The following is a 16,939-nucleotide window of genomic DNA, read 5'->3' as shown; positions in this document are numbered from 1 at the left end:
CGCTCTACCACTAACCAACCCCCCAGGACTTCACCCGTGTCTTCCCATCCACAGGCCTCCGTGGAAACGGGGCTCAGAAGGAGGCCCACCTGTCAGGAGCACTGAAAACATCAGAGGCGGCTCACATAAAAGCACTGTGGGCTGGCGAGAAGGTCCCGCCCGCTTCTGGTGCAGGTCTAGGGACATAGTTCCCTTGACCAACACGCCTGGTGCCAGACTTCCAGGCTCCAGGGCCCCGGGCCAGGAAATGAGCCCCAAACCAGGAAACCAGGAGGGCCAGCGGGCTACACCCCAGCTGCGCGTCCCTGGGCAAGCCTCTTGGCATCTGCTACGGTTCCTGTCTTGGCAAACACGGGGTGTTGCTGCCCGGGGTCACTACAGAACCCATGACACATGTAGTCCAGCGCCTGTGTGCTGCAAGTGGCCTCTCAGTGTGAGCTGGCCGCTGCGGGCCCACCCTGCCCCTCTGCCCCTGGGGTTCACGGCAGCCTTGACCCTGGACTGCGGCAGAATGGGCTGGAGGGGTGGCGTGGTGCCCTCGCCCTCCCCGTGCCCTGTCCTCTGAGCACCCAGCTCCAAGTCCGCCACCACCCACCACGCTCCAGCACACACACACACACACACACACACACGCTCTCACACACACTTTCTTTTTTCATTGTTTGCAGCTAATTGTTTATTAGGAGATGCAGGCGGCTGTGCCAGTGGGAAGGCTCAGCTTGCTCTGCTATAATTAGGATAATGCACATTAGTCATTTAGTGTAACTCTGAGAGCAGCCCCCGCCCGCGCGCTCCCCTCCCCCGCTGCTGCTGCTTCGGCAGCTTCCTGGGAGCCCAGGTGGGGCTGTGGGGGTTTGCACAGGGTCCCTGGGCCTGAGTCCCCGGCCACTGGCCCCCAGCCTCCCTCCCACCCTTACTCCCCACCCCCATCCCTCTGCTCATCTCCTTCACCACATTCTTCCATCCCATCGGCCACCCTACAAGAATGGGGATTTTCTACCTTCTCCCTCTGTTTCTCTCCCTCCCCAAGCCCTGCCTGGCAGCCGGAACCGAGGTCTGGTTAGGTAGGTCAACAGAGTGGGAGACTCTGGGTTTCCAGGCCCTGGGGGTGGAGGCAGTTCAGTGTGTGCTGTGACCTGGTAGGAGAATCCAGGCCTCCTCTCTCAGGCTCAGGCCTGCTCCCCTGCCAAGTGCCCTCCCGGCTGCTGTCCCCACCCTTCCCTGTCCTGAGGGCCCAGCATTAGTTTGCAGAGCACTGGACTGGCAAAAGCAGGCCTTGCCTTCCAGTGGCCCTACCCATGAGCCCCTCGATGTGGCCCCATCCCCCAATTCACTTATCGTCTTCCCAGAATCCAAGAAACTAGGCCCCACAGGAAGCTAGTGTGTTTTGGAGGTCAAGGTGGGGGATCCCATGGGGCTGGATGGAGCCAGGAGCCCTCTGCCTCCCTGGGCCTGAGTTGGAACAAGGGGCTAGCCCCACAGCATCCTCTTGTGCCCATCCCATAGCCACTGGCAGACTCCAGACTTGGTGACATAGGAACTCCCACCCCTCTTCCTCCATCCCTGAGCCCCCACCCAACCCTTCCCATCAGAGAAGGGACCCAACATCAGGGCCGTTAGATGGCGGTCGATTCGGGACCAGGGGGTTGTATCAGGGGTGGGGGGAGGGGGGAGGCAGGCCCCTTTCCCGTTTTCAGAAATAAAGACAAGAGCTGTCCCCAGGGATGAGGGGTGCCTGGCCGACAACACAAGGCCTCCTTGTCTTCCCGTGCCTGTTTGAGCTTCTGGTCCTGGCCCTGAGATCACAGATGCAGACAGAACAACAGACAGACACACGCTCACAACTCACAAGGGCAGGCTCGCAGAGCAGCGCCGCAAGGGGGCCAGGCTCCCTGTGTGCTTGGAGGGGGCGAGCTCCTTTCCTGGACTTCTTCCCCTCTGCCCCCACCAAACCTCTGTGCCCCATGCTCCTGCAGCCCAGCAGCACCTCTGGCCCGGAGACGCCATCCTGGGTTGTACATCTTGAGTTCCTTGTCCCCAGACAGTCTCCACCAATTCCCCCTGGGCTTCCCCTTCTCACCCTCCTGCTCTGTCACAGTCCCCGAGGCTCTGCACCCCAGTGCCATGCACATGTAGCTCACAGGTTCCCAGGAGGGCAGAAGCTGCAGGGGAAGGGCCGACCCTGGCCCAGCCAGTCTCTCAGGTCAGGAAACCTCTCCTCCATCGCCCCTTGGATCGCTTCCCTGTGGTGGCCAGGCTACAGGGCTCGAGAGCAGGTGCCCCTGGGACTAGAAAGGAGCCAGAAGCAAGAGCCTTGGTCCCTAAGGGCCTGGTCCACCCTCCTGTGGACCAAGCCGGGCTTCCCTCCCTGGGCCCAGTTCCAGCTTGCAGTGGGGGTGGGTCCTAGCAGCAACTTTTTGGGGTCCCATGGCCGCCTGACCTTCTAGTGCACTGGGCCTCCTTTGCACTCTGGGGAAGCATTCCCAGCCCCCAGGTTAGCTGAGCTGGGCTCCTGCCATTCAATATGCTCCTTCCCTCCTCTATGCCTCCCCGGGGTCACTCTGATTTCCTCCCTTTTTCTCAAAGATGAGAGCTCAGTGGCAGGCAGCTGGGGGAGAGAAGGGTTTTAGGCTGAGGGAGCCACTGGAGTGGCCAGGTGAGGGTAGAGTTCCCAGGATGGGGTCGGGCAGAGGCGCCTGCCAGAGGAAGACTGGCACAGACTGGGTGTGTGTGCGTGTGAGCAGACACAGCCTCCCAGGGCCATTCAAGGGCTCGGTGCTGGATGCCAGGGATAAAGAAAGCCGCAGGGCCGCTGCCCGTGCGGCAGGCAAACCAACCGCCAGAGAACGTGGGTCAGGGTTCATTCACACAGGGTGGGGAGCCAGTCACCAGGTCTCAGAGGATCTCTGGGCCCTGGGATGATAACAATTTAATTTATTTAATGGTGCGGATAATAACACCCAAAGAACAGCTCACGTGTAAAGAGGGTTAATTGTGTGCCAGGCCTGGTAGAAGTGCTTTGCAGGCGATCTTACAGCATTCCACGCTCACAGCAACCCCGTGAAAGAGGGACCGCTGTCACCCCACTTTATAGTTAGGCCACTGAGGCGGGGGGGGGGGGCGTGCTACGTCACTTGCCCAAGATTTTATAGCGGATAAATGGTAGGGCCTTCCTGACCCTCAGTTTCTTCTTCTATACAATATGGGGAAGCGACCCTGACCTCCTATAGGGAGTTCCCAGGCACGTGGCAGGAAATGACCCTGCCAATCACCAGCGCTGCTGGCTGTAAGCAGGCAGGAGGTCTGCTGGGTGGGGACTTAGGGCAAAATGAGGGAGGGGTGCCCCTACTGCTGGACCCTTCCCCCAGCTTACTTTTTCCAACCCTGGGTTCTAGCAAGGGGTGGGGGTCCGGTGGGTGACCATCCTGGGAAGCTGCCTGTGCAGAATTTACAACCTTTGGGGTTTGGCGCTGGAAGCTTCAGTTGCCCCCTCTTCCCCAGCCCCCTAGTTAGGACAGCTCTTAAGAGCTGCGTTCTATTACCCTCATTTTATGGGTGTGGAAATCAAGGTGCAGACAGGTTAAGTAACTTGCCTAAGTTTACACAACTAGGAGGTGTCAGAGCCGGCATCTGTTGGTGAGTTTTTGTGGCTCCCAAACCACACAGGTTCCTCCTTCCTTCCTCTTTTAGAAATTTATTCTGTTGCGTGCGTGTGTGTTTTTTTAATTCTTCAAACAGCTTTGAACCATTTCCTTCATTTTTAATGACATTTATTGTTTCCCTTTTAATTTTATAAGCAATACATGTTCGCTGCAGACAACGGGAAAATGCATAAAAGCATAAAGTAAGAAATAACGATCACGCGTAATCCTCCCCGCTCCGAGGTAACTGCCATTAGCACCGTGATGTGTCTCCTCCCAGAGTCCACCTATTTCCACACAAAATCGGTAGCATGCAGAACTGTGAATATTTCCTGTTCTGAGTAAATAGTTTCTAAAAACAAACACAAAACAGAACAAAAAGCCTTGATCTGTAATAGCTGTACACACCCATTCTTCGCCATTCGCTTCTATTTGGCCTTACCCTGCTTTGGGACATGTCGGTTGTTTGTAATATTTTACTAATAAACATGGCATCGTGTGAATGGCTTTCTACATAAATCTTTAGGCCGATTTCTACTTATTAGATTCCCGAGGGGGAGTTAGTGGGGCAAGAAGCATGAACAGTTTCCAGGCCTTTAAAACCTATTTTGAGATTGTGTTCTAGAACGATTGCCCAGTTTATTCTACAGGTCACAGTAGGACCCGTGAACCCCCCACTTCTTAAAACTCTTGCTAACACCGTTATTTTCCCACGTCTACGCCCCGCTCTGCAGTCCCTGGTACACTGGTTGGTAACTCCCCTTGTTGCCAGTGGGAAGACAGGGCTGCAGAGAGCAGACAGGACGGCCCTGTCCTGGGTCAGATTCATGGATTAGCCAGGAATTAGCAGGACTGGACGGCAGGCACCAGGCCTCTTAGTCCGAGCCTCTTCCAGGCAGCCTCGGTGGAGATCCACCCCCAACCCCATCTCCTGGGCCAGTGGCTTCCCCGCCAGTTCACACCCCTCCTTCTGGCCTGGGGCTCTGGGTTGGGAGGGGTCACGACGCACAGCCCAGACCCTGGCTGTGAACGACATGGCCGCCGGGAGCCTCAGCACCTGCTCCAACCGTGGCTCTCACCCCCTTGCTCTTCTTGATCATTCACCACCGGCATCACCAAGTCACAGCACGTGAGTCACCAGCCCTGGTGTTTTCCAAACTTCTGGGACGATCACAAGGCCTGGGATGCGTGATAAACACGCGAATAACCAGGTCTTTCCTCTGCAAATCCCGACCACGTAAGCCAGGGTCTGGCCCTCCAATCCGTTTGCATTGTTGTCTTGACAGATTCTTGCATTCAGGCAAGTTCAGGAGCAAGTGCTGAAGGACCCCCGAGCACTGACATCTGGTGTGCTCACACATGCACGCTTGCACGCACACACACACGCATGCTCCCTCACATAGGTACGCAGCTCAGCCCCTCGGGCCCTGCTGGGCCTTCAGCTTCCAATTCATCAAAGTTAATGATGGTCTTTTTTTTTTTTAAGTTTCTGATTTGCAAGAGATTAGTTTTAATTTGGGGACAATTAGAGGTAGGAGCAGGAGGCATCTGATCTTGATTAGAAGCAGGGAGAGGGCCAGAGGTGCCCCACCTCTAGCCCGCCAGACCCTGGCCTCCACGCAGGTTAATTTATAGAGTCATTGATGGGGGAGGGGGGCAGACGCTGGCCTCTGCACCCGGGGAGAAGGCATGAAGGTTGTCCAGGGGTGGCCAGAGGCCCGTGCTGTGCCCCTGGATTCCTAGGGCCAGCCTGAGATGAAAAGGGAGGGCCTCTGTCCGGCCACTGGCCCCCAGGAGAGGGTAGAATTGGCATTTGCTAAGCATCTGCTGTGGGCCACACCTCATACCATGCAAAGCAAAGCTGGTCTAGACTCAGCATCTGCCCATATCCTGGTCCAGCTGGAAAGGCCAAAGCATAAACAGCTACATGCCTCCTGGTGCTGGAGGTGGCTGGAGAGGCCTCTGCACAGGCGAGGGGGCTCCCAGGCCTGCGTCCGGCCCCCAGGGGACATTCACAGAGCTAACTGATGGGACAGCGCATTGATAATTTACATCTCACACTCATACCCAGATCAAGCTCCCAGTCAGTCAGAGCCGGAGCTGGACAGAGCAAAGCAGCAGCCATGAACCACCCAGGTGGGGGCAGGGACAGGTATCAGGGAAGACTTCAGGGAGGAGGTGATACCTGGGCAGGACATGGAATGATGAAGGGATCCCCCCTGCCAAACCATAGCCCCTGTGCACATCTCTTCTTGGGCACTGGTGAGCCTGATGTCCTTCTGTAGGGCCAGTGAAGCCTCTGTCCATGCCTTGGTTTCTTTCTAGAGCAAGAAGGGAAGGGTGAAGTCCGCTGCCTCGCAGTTGAGCATGGGCCTGAGGGGTCCAGGAGCTGGTGGGAGAGGAGACCTAGGGGGACAGGAGTCCAGGCCTGTTGGCTCGACACCCCATCCTTAGCTGCCAAGCTGTACAGAGCTGGATGCCCCGTCCCAGGGCTGGGAGGGGAGGACCCAATTCAGCCCAGCTGGGAAGGGCCATGCTGAGGAGGGGCTGAGAATAATTCCCCGACTGCCATCATTACCCCCGTGGGCAGCAGCCGATGGCCCCAGCCTGTCCTCCTCACCCCATGTGGCGTCTCCACATCTTACTGGGGAAACTGAGGCTGGGAGGGGCAGAAAACACCAACAGGAGCGAGGCCAGAACCGGGGCAGGGGCCTGGGGCTGGAGGACAGGGGACGTTGGGGACATACCAGCTATCAAGAAGTGGACTTGCTAGAACTTGGCAGGGTCCTGCAAGGATGGGGGGAGGGGGCTGAGGGAGGGAGAGGTCAAACCTGAGGCCCACACTTGGGTTTGGGAGGCTGAGGATCACATTCCCGGTACAGAGAGTGTGTGGGAGGAGTAGGGAGCAGGAGGAAGACATGGGACCCAGGAACCCTGCCCCGTCGGTGGCAGCTGGACTGGGAAAGGGCTTGGGTTGGAGGGTCAAGGGGTCCCAGGTTCATCCTACTGCTGGCCCATTCAGGGATAAATTACTTAAGCGTCCTGCACGTTTATCCATAAGATGTAAAAAGTAGGTTCTCAAAAAAATGTTATTGATAAAGAAAAAAACAAAACTGGTTCAATCAATGGAGATTGCAATCACATTTGCTCAAAGGATCAATCTGGATCAGACAAGCTAATGCTTGTGGAGCATCCGTGAGGAGCTGATGTAAGGGTTTGTGCTTCCTCGGCACCTCGCTCCGCCCGCAGCCTTCCGCACACGACTTTCCTGAGTCCTCATAATGGCACCCTGAGGCCACAAAAATTTTATACTCATTTTACAGACGAGGATGCAGGGAGAGAAAACTTCTTTAAAGTGTCACAATGCTTTGTGCTGGAATTAACTTCCCCCTACATTGCAGAGAGAGAGATGAAGCAGCGGTGAGGAAATTAACACACCTGCACAGGTGGAGCTAGGCTCAGAGCCCAAGCAGCCTGGCCCTGGGCCACCCCAGGACCTGGAGCCAGGCTGGGCACTGCTCGGGGTGGGGTGCATGGCTCTGCGTGAGGGTGGCAGGCTGGGGTGTCCTCGGGTCCCAGTGCAGCCTCTCCTGACCACTGTGGGGTCTTTATTCTGTCTGTCCCCAGCCTCTGGCCGCTCCCACCCAGCCAGCCCCAGCCCACCAGGGCCACAGGCCAGCCCGGTGCTGCCGATCAGCTACCGGTTGTCACACACACGGCTAGCCTTCTTCTTGCGGGAGGCGCGGCCCCCGCCACCTGCGGTTGCCAACAGCTCGCTGCAGCGCTCCGAGCCTTTCGTGGTGTTCCAGACCAAGGAGCTGCCCATCCTCAACGTCTCTCTGGGGCCCTTCAGCACCAGCCAGGTGGTGGCCCGGGAGCTCCTGCAGCCGTCCAGCACCCTGGACATCCCCGAGCGCCTGACGGTCAACTGGAAGGTTCGAGCCTTCATCGTCCGTGCTCGCGTGCCTGCCTCACAGCCTCTGGCCCAGGTGCTGTTCTACGTAGCTGGCCGGGACTGGGATGACTTTGGCGTCACTGAGCGGCTGCCCTGTGTCCGCTTGCATGCCTTCCGAGATGCCCGGGAGGTCAAGAGCTCCTGCCGCCTCAGTGGGGGCCTGGCCACCTGTCTTGTGCGGGCTGAGCTGCCCCTGGCCTGGTTTGGGCCCCCCGCCCCAGCGGCACCGCCCAACGCCCGGCGCAAGTCTCTGGAAGGGCTGGAGCCCGAGTTGGCGGGGGAGAGCCAGCAGGCCGAGCTCTACTACACTCTCCATGCACCAGATGCGTCCGGGGGCTGCGGGGGCTCCCGGCGTGGAACTGGGGCCGGAGTGGGGGCCCGGGCAGAGAGCCCTACCCAGCACCCACTGCTGCGCATAGGGAGCATCAGCCTGTTCCGCCCGCCCCCCAGGAGGACCCTGCAGGAGCACAGGCTGGACAGCAACCTGATGATCCGCCTGCCGGATCGGCCCCTCAAGCCAGGGGAAGTGCTCAGCATCCTCCTCTACCTGGCCCCCAACTCCTCCTCTCCCTCCAGTCCCAGCGTGGAGCATTTCACACTCAGGTAGGGGGGTGTGCCTTCCCTGCATATCTGACCCTTTGTGGAGCTCACGAGCCTGCCTGCCCTGCGCCCTAACCCCAGCTCTCCCATTTACCACTTGACTGGCCTCAGGAAGGCACCTTGCGTATTTGAGCCTCAGTGTTGTCTTCTGGTGGCAACAGACATCTCCGCCCCACTGTCATGTGTCACAGGAGTGACATCTGGTGAAGGAGAAATGCCAGTCTTCACATGCACGCATGTCCCAAGGGTTGAACTGGGGCTAGAAGGGCCCTTAGGCGTTGGCTGGTTCAACCCTCTCATCTTACAGATGAGGGGGCCGAGGCCAAAGCGGAGAAATGGAAATCGGAGAGCAGGTCCGTGCTGCGGGTCACAAGATGAATAGGCGTGTGTGTGTGTGTGTGTGTGTGTGTGTGTGTGTTTGGGGACCGTGCCCGATCCTAGAGTTGGAGGAAAAGCTTTCAGGAGTTCTAGCTCTTTCTAATACCCTGAGAAGGATACAGTTCACAAATCCAGAGATGCCTTAAATTGGATCACATCCCCACAAAATATGATGATGTCTCCCAGCAGGAATCTATGGGAGGCCATTGGTGGGCGATTCATAGGAAGACCCCACCAAAACGCACCCTCCCAGCCCAAGCGCTATGCAGTAGGACCTGAAACATCACCATTAGCCGGCACCTTCTTTAAGTATCGCCCTCCCTCCTGAGTGTACTACCTTCAAGTTCAAATATTCCTGGAAAGGACCATGTCTGATTCAATGACCAACACCTGACTACGAAGGAGTCAAGTCAGTCGTCAGAGATCTTGGGCTGCATTGATGGGAATAGAACGTGTGGAATTAGGGAGGTGAAACCCAATTCCACTTTAGTCAGGGTTAACTAGAGCACAGCTGGAGTGTCATATTTAGTATAGGACACGACACCATATATGTACAAGTGCCCGGAAGAGGGTGACCAGAATATAAGTGACTTGAAACCATGGTAAAAAGTGGTGATTGGAGGAACTGGGGGTGTCAGGCCTGGAGAAGAGATGACTTGGAGAAGCCTCCTTGCCTTCCCAGCTTTTCCGAAGAGCAGTTACAGCTACGCGGGAGGAGACTGTTCTCTCTTGTACCTGTAGCTCCCATAGCGATTGTATTTCAGCTAAATGTGGGGAGGGGGTTCTAACCCTTAGGGGCTTTCCGAAAGTGGGATGGGACCTGTGCAGACGCAGTGAGTCCCTGGTCATTGAGGTATGCAGGCAGAGGTCAAGGCTTAGCAGGGACACGGTGGACGTGATTGCAGCTCCCGCCGAGGGTCAGAGGTTGTAGCTACGTGACACCAGACTCCCCAGTTTGGTCCCCAGCTTTGAGTCAAGGGCCCAGGGCAGCTTACTCACCTGCTTCTGCTACGACCAAGCTTAGGGTCGTGACCAGCAGGGCAGCCACTGTGCCCTGGGCTGATACTCTCCCTCTTCTTCCTCCCCCTTTGTCCCAGGGTGAAGGCCAAGAAGGGCGTGACCCTTCTAGGCACCAAGTCACGGAGTGGCCAGTGGCATGTGACCTCGGAGCTGCTGACTGGGGCGAAGCACTCAACGGCCACCGTGGATGTGGCCTGGGCCCAGGGCACGCCCCTGCCCCCGTGGTGAGCCAGGGTGGCACCTCTGCCCACCTTTTGGCAGGACAGGCACCCAGAGGAGTGGGGGAGCTCTTGGGGAGGAGGCCAGGCCTGAGGAAGGGCGGAAGCTTAGTTTATGGGGAGCCTGAGTCCACAGGGGCCACCTCGGGTGGTGGAGGACACCCAGAGGGCAGGCTGCGAGGAGGGCTGGGCTCCCCACAGGGGTCTCAGAGCTCCTGAGCGGATGCCAGCCCTTCCTTTCCGGCTCTGCTTCCTTCCTCACCCTCAGGGAGGGCCAGGGGCCCCTGGAGATCCTGCAGCTGGACTTTGAGATGGAGAACTTCACCAGCCAGTCGGTCAAGCGGAGAATCATGTGGCACATCGACTACCGGGGCCACGGCGCGCTGCCTGAGCTGGAGCGGGCAGTCACCGAGCTGACGGTCATCCAGCGTGACGTGCAAGCCATCCTGCCCCTGGCCATGGTGAGCAGGGCGGGCGACTGGGCCGGCACTTGCACCTGGGTCCTGTAGGTGCCTGTGTGACGGGGATGTGCACAGCTGAGTGTGGGTGTAGACCGATGCACGCGTGCGTGTGAGCCAGTGCCTGAGTGTTGACGCTGCCTGAACCCAGGTGTGCCCTGTAAAGGTGTGCGGGCTCACAGGGGGCAGGCGGTGCTCTGGGCCTGGTGCTGGAGGAGCACAGCAGATGCTGAGAGGGACAGAGGTGGGAGACGTCACCCATGGAGGGACTACTCAGGGGAGGTCTCCTGGAGGAGAGTCATGCGGTTGAAGGTCACGTGGGGGGAGGGCTCCTACAATCAGAGATGAGGAGGTGCACCAGGCAGGGGATCCACAGACCAAGTTGCGGTAATGGGAATGTGAGTAGTTCATTCAAGGGGGCAATGGATTTAGGAAGAGAGCAACGGGGTGGGAAGGCTGGAACAGTCATCTGGGGCCCGCCCAGCAGCACCATGAATGGCCAGGGGAACGTAGGGCCAGCCCAGAGACATCTTGAATGGCCAGGCAAATGTGTTGGACTTTCCTCTGTGCATCCTGGGAAGCACGGAAGATGTTGAGAAAAGATGGGAGGAGACTGGGAAAGGGCTGTGTTCTGGAAGCAGGGTGAGGTCAACCACGAAGGCTACTGCAGAAGTCCAAGGAAGCTGAGCACCTGAGAAGATGTGTGAGGCTGGGTGGATGCGCCTCTCAGCACATGTGTGCGGGTGTCCCCAGGGAAGGGTGTGCATCTGAGGAGCGGGGACGCTCGGGAGTTGGGGGCCTTGGCTGGCAGGTCCTGGGAGAGCAGAGATTTGCAAGCACCCAGGCCCCTCCTTCTCTCCCCACAGGACACTGAGATCATCAACACGGCCATCCTCACTGGCCGGACAGTGGCCATCCCTGTCAAGGTCATTGCCATCGAAGTGACCGGCCTCGTCCTAGATGTCTCCGCCCTGGTGGAATGCGAGTCTGACAATGAGGACATCATCAAGGTGAGCTTCCTGGAGATGGGGCCCCCGGAAGGAAGGCCTCAGACCTTTGAGGGGGGGGCCTCAAGCCAGAGGGAATGTCACATCCCACGCAGGTCTTCTTGGTGGACAAGAAGGCTGGAAATTGAGGGCCGGAGTACGGAAGAGCTGGGGGCACCCCTCATTCAGCCTGAGTGGGGTGAGGCAAAGCCCTGGGCATGGCCCTGCCAGTCCTGGAGGGCTTCCTGTAGGAATGTGGAAGAGACTGTTTGGCAGACCATGGGGAGAAGGCAGCATTGACAACTTGAACTCAGTCCAATCTGGCAAGTCGTCATGAGCCCCGGCTGGGCGACAGACCCTAGGCAAGGCAATGTGGGGCAGGGGGTGGGCCCCTCAGCGGCAAGCCCTGAACCCCATTGCTGGTTCCAAGTGGAGGAGCTCCAGCACAGAAAGGAAGCTTCCAGAAGCATGTGAGTTAGGCCAGGAGTGAAGGTCATATAAGGAAGGACCTTCTCTGGGCCCCGAGTTCTCCACCACCCAGCAAACAGGGCACTGATTTGACTCAAATGGCCCAGTTGCCACCTCCCCTGGAGGGCCTCCAGATTTGCCCCTCCCCCTGGCTCTGGACGGTGGTCAGAGGCAGTAGAGCGAGCAGTAATGCAGGAGGGTGTCCAGCCCAGGTACCTCACTCGGTGGGTGAGCTGTCTGCCGTGCCAGGCTCCAGCAGGTACCCAAACCAAATGATTAGACACCAGAATCTGTTCCCTGTTCCTGTCAATCCTTCAGCTTAAAGGAGAGCGGGAGGAGGGGATGTGGGTGTCCTCGCTCCAGCTCACTGGGGCTGACCCTGAGTGCACACTGCCCCGGGTCTCCCGAGGTCTGGGGAGCCCAAAGCTCACCTCAGCTGTCTGCCCATCCAGGAAGAGGGCCTTCCAAGTGAGCCAGAGCGGATGGCTCGATCCCACAGCCCCGTCACCTCCTGGGAGTAGAAGCCTTGCCCAGGCCTGTGGGGCCCTCCACCGCTGGCAGGCTGGCACGGGAAGAAATGGGCCCACTCCCAAGAGCCCAGCACCTTTCTCTGCCACCCAGACACCCCCACGCCAGCCCCAGAGGGACCAGAACAAAGTCGTGATGGCTTAGATACCGAAGGGAATTAGCAAAGATTCCAAATGGAATTTGTTTCTGCTCTCAATGAAATACACTCCAGTTCTTTATGGAGTTTGCCAACATTCTAAACAGAATTTGCCAGGCTTCAGATGAAACGCTCTGCCTCCCGAAGAGGGAAATGAGCATCCTGGCAGGGTGCTGTTGCACTTCCACCCACCCTTCTGAGACGGTTAAGAGAGCAAGCAAGAGTTGGGGTCGGTTCAGGGGCTCATCGCCACATAGGAGCCCCCTGCCCCCCAGCCCCCCACCACGGCCTTCAGGGTGTCACCAGCCCACAGGCTGCATCCAAACACGAGGATGTGCACCCACGGGTGTGCACCAGCAGGAGCACCTGAACACGTTGTACACAGCATTCACTCCAGGTGTGTACGTGGGCACATTTGACACGTACACCCATCTGCGTCCGCCTGAAGGGCTGGCAGCGACACCTTTGTGAGTGGGCACAGGTATCCACCCAGATGTGTTCAGTGGGCATCTGCCCATCTGGGGGACCTCGAAGATGCAATTCGGCATCCAGGTGGGCATGCATTTGCAAAAGCTGCAGCCGTTAGCGGCAATAATCCACCCATCTGTGCTTGGGGTTCTCTAGTCCCGATTTTTCCCCTCCCCTTCTCTCACTTCCATCCCTGAATAGAACAGCCCCTTCACCTGAAATAACCAGTGCCCATTTTCCTGGGGCTGCTGGGCCGGAGGGGCTGGGAGGAGCCATGGGCCTGCCCATCACCCCCTGACCTCCGAGCTAGCTGAGCACCGGTGTCTTACTCAGGGCAGGCTGCCCTTCGGTTCAGTGGAGGACTCTACCTGCCGGATACCTGTGCCAGAGCCCAGGTAGCCATAGAGAGGAGGGGAGCCCGTCCTGAGGACCCTCAGCCTGAGGGCTCCTCCAAGGTGGTCTGGCACATGGGAAGCAGCCCCTCGTAAAAACATTTGCACACTGGCTCCTTGCCAGGGAGCACACACTTCCCACAGTAGCCCCTAAGAGGTGATCTCAGGGAAAAAACGAAGGGAGGCAGGGGCACCAGAAGCTGACACCTCCCAAGGGAATTACATTGGGCGCCTTCTCCCATCTGGCCCCCCCCCCCTTCAGTGACTGGCACTTTCTCTGCTCAACAGCCTTCCGGCCCTGCTTGTGGGACTGCAGTCCCTTGCACTGTCCCACAGGATGACCTGTAGGGCAAGACATACCAACCACACTCCCTGCCCCCCCCAGGTATCCAGCAGCTGTGACTACGTGTTTGTGAGCGGAAAGGAGTCTCGCGGGTCCATGAACGCCAGGGTCACCTTCCGCTACGACGTCCTCAATGCCCCCCTGGAAATGACGGTCTGGGTCCCCAAGCTGCCTCTGCACATCGAGCTCTCGGACACGCGCCTCAGCCAAGTGAAGGGCTGGAGGGTACCTATCCTCCCCGACCGGAGGTACAGCCCCTCCACACACGGCAGACACACGGGACACGCGTGGGTGACACAGCTGCAGCACGCAGTCTGGTCTGCGTGTATGTATGAGTGCCTAGAGGTACACAGTCTGAGGTTGGTTATTCAATCAACAAACTGTTATTGGGTGGCTACTGTGTGCCAGGCACTGATGGGTATGTGAGATATGGGATGAGGGTGGCCAGTGCCTTACTGCCCCCAGCTCCGGGTCCACCAGGGAAGCCATCATGTATGTGCCACAGAGCATGGTGGATGCAGGAAGCAGGGAACTGAGTGGCATGAAGGAGAGAATCACTGCTTCCTCTGGGAAGTCAAGGCAGACTTCCTGGAAGAGGTGACTCTTGAGCTAAGTCTTCAAGGATAAATGGAAAGGAGTTGTCTGGGGAACACGCATGCCCCAGCTGGGGCACACCAAGGCACACTGGTGAGCACATCAGCCAGGCACACAGGCCTCCTCTCTGGGGGGCGGGCTCACACACCTGAGTGCCCAACTTTGGGGGCAGGTACGTCTGAACTTAGCACACCCCACTCACCCACTCATTGCTCCTAGTGACAAAAAGCCCCAGGGAAGAGAAAGAGGGGCGGGTCTAGGGGGAGAAGCAGGCAGCCAGGTGAGAGCTGGACTCAGTTCAATTCTGCAGAGACTTGGACACGCAAGGCGGCGTAGACCAGAGCCTCTCAAACCGCCATGTGCACGGGACTCACCTGCGCATCCTGTCAAAACGCACACTCTGTGTTTTGAACCAGCTCCCGGGCGATGTCGCTGCCGCTTTGAGCGGTGAGGACGTAGTGAATTCCGAAGCCACACAGCCCGGGTTGGAAACCTCACCCCTGCTCTTCGCTGGCTGGGCCGTGGTGGCCACGTACACAGCCCCTCCGTGCCTCAGCTTCCTCATCTGTAAAATCGCCACGTTGACACCTCACAGGGTTGTTGCGAGGGTTACATTAGTTAACACAGGAAAAAGAACCCTCCGTGTGAGTGAATATTGTGGCGGCTGATTCTTCCGAGCACCTGCAAAGCGGCAGCCACACCCTCCACTCCAAGCATCCCCAGGTTTCAGCATTTTGGGCAATCTGGATAGGCGGAGAAGTCTGCAGATCAGCAGGTCCTCGTTCCCTTTTGCTCACCAGTTCTTCCCCCAGTTTTTTTCTCTCCTTTTTGCATTTAACTATAAGCAGCAAGAGAAACCCAGGCAGCCCCTTTGACACTTGGCTTGCATTCTTTACTAAATATCCAAGTTGGTCACTTAGAAGTTGTTTGCCACACAGTGTGGGGCTCAGCCCAGCCCAGCTTGCTGGCGCTCGGTAGCAGGCATTGCCGTTGCTCCAGCTTAGAGCTGAGAGCAGGGCCAGACAAGTGCTTCGTGCTGAAAAGAGGCAGCACTTGTTAGGACTTGACGCCAGCTTTCCTCAGGAGCGGGTGAAGCCAAGCAGAGGCGGAGAGGGACCAGGGAGAGTCGAGGAGGTGCCTTTCTAGGCGGGGAATGCCTGGGACTCCTGGCTCCGAGCTTGACAGGAACAGGAAAGAGCCCTGGAAAAGACTTGCCACGCACACAGCCTCCACTCAGGGGGTGCTGGAGAAGGGCCAGCAGGAGAGAGGGGTTTGTGCAGGTCCTTGCCAGGGTGAGGCGCCCTGACCCCGTGTGCACCCCGCCCCCAGGTCAGCCCGGGAGAGCGAGGACGAGGAGGAGGACGAGGAGGAGCGGCGGCAGAGCGCCAGCCGTGGCTGCACGCTGCAGTACCAGCACGCCACGCTGCAGGTCTTCACCCAGTTCCACACGACGTCGTCGGAGGGCACCGACCAGGTGGTCACCATGCTGGGCCCGGACTGGCTGGTGGAGGTCACCGACCTGGTCAGCGACTTCATGCGGGTGGGTGACCCCCGAGTGGCCCGCATGGTAGACAGCAGCACGCTGGCCGGCCTGGAGCCGGGCACCACCCCCTTCAAGGTAGGCACGAGGGCCGCGCCAGCAGCTGTGGTCACCTGTGGGCAGCGGACGCAGACGTCCTCGGGGCGGGATTCCCAGGGCCTCCGCCCCTGGGAGCAGCCCCAGCTGGCCCCCAAAACACACCGTCTTCTCCACCTGCTCCTCTGCCTGAAGTTCCACCACCAGAGGTCAAGGTCCTTTAGCTTCACCTGGGTGAAAGGTCTCCCTCCAAGCCTGGTCAGCGCTATCAGCCTTGCGTCACTGTGTGGGCCCCGAGAGCAGGTGTGTGAAGAGGGAGAGCAGGTGGGAGGGCTCGGGCGGCCCAGAGGCCAGGAAAGGGCATTCAGGATCTAGGAATTCAGCCCCGGCCTTCCCCCTTGGCAACTGGCTGCCTGAGTGGAAATCCCCCACCTAGCAGTTGTTAAATAGTGACCCATGGGCTAGAATCTGCTTGTAGAACACTTGTTTATAAAAAGAACTGATCCTCCGTTTTAAAATTGGGAAGTTCCTCAGTTTTAGAAAACTGGATTTGTGATTTTACAAAATATGACTCTGGCAACGCCGGGCCTGCCTTCCCACCTGGTGATAAGCTGCTCGTGGCAGGACTGGTACCACCTTTACATAAGCCTGAGTTCCCCCATTTGCCACAGTCCCCACCACTCCCTTTTGTCCACCTGACGTTGAGGTTGGAATATCAACAGCCACTTATCACTGTGCAGGCCTGTCATTTTCCTTAAAATCTACCCAGCTCTCTCATCTATGCTTCTACGATCCCCTGACCCTTGCTTGGCCCCTGGACCTCGGTTCCTGGGTGCAGACCTAAGGCAGAGGCCCCCAGCCTACCCCGCCCCCTGGGCTTCTCTTCTGGCAACACTGGGGCTCCTCCCCAATTGCCGATCCTGGGGCTGCTGCTCTCCTGGCCTTCACCTAGCCCTGCCCCTCTCGCCCTCAGGTGGTGTCCCCACTGACGGAGTCTGTGCTCGGGGAGACGCTGCTGACGGTGACAGAGGAGAAGGTCAGCATCACACAATTGCAGGCCCAGGTGGTGGCCAACCTTGCCCTCTCCCTACGGCCCAGCCCCGGGAGCAGCCACACCATCCTGGCCACCACGGCCGCCCAGCAGACCCTCACCTTCCTCAAGCAGGTAACTGGATGCC

At 58.4% G+C, this 16,939-nt stretch overlaps 1 protein-coding gene across 1 annotated transcript in view; it reads left to right on the top strand.

Annotated features, from left to right (window-relative positions):
• Window positions 1–16,939, top strand: part of TMEM132E (transmembrane protein 132E) — a 46,140-nt gene that overhangs the window by 26,216 nt on the left and 2,985 nt on the right. The window contains exons 2-8 of the mRNA XM_053912126.2: window positions 7,269–8,199; window positions 9,672–9,818; window positions 10,081–10,273; window positions 11,137–11,280; window positions 13,634–13,839; window positions 15,515–15,803; window positions 16,735–16,926. Coding sequence (XP_053768101.1) covers window positions 7,269–8,199; window positions 9,672–9,818; window positions 10,081–10,273; window positions 11,137–11,280; window positions 13,634–13,839; window positions 15,515–15,803; window positions 16,735–16,926 — 2,102 coding nt within the window. The remainder of the gene's footprint in view (window positions 1–7,268; window positions 8,200–9,671; window positions 9,819–10,080; window positions 10,274–11,136; window positions 11,281–13,633; window positions 13,840–15,514; window positions 15,804–16,734; window positions 16,927–16,939) is intronic.

The sequence above is a fragment of the Desmodus rotundus genome, chromosome 9, assembly GCF_022682495.2.
Source record: "Desmodus rotundus isolate HL8 chromosome 9, HLdesRot8A.1, whole genome shotgun sequence".
Classification (NCBI taxonomy): Eukaryota; Metazoa; Chordata; class Mammalia; order Chiroptera; family Phyllostomidae; genus Desmodus; species Desmodus rotundus.
The sequence above is the reverse complement of the archived record's forward strand: the minus strand, read 5'-3'. Positions and strand labels throughout refer to the sequence as shown.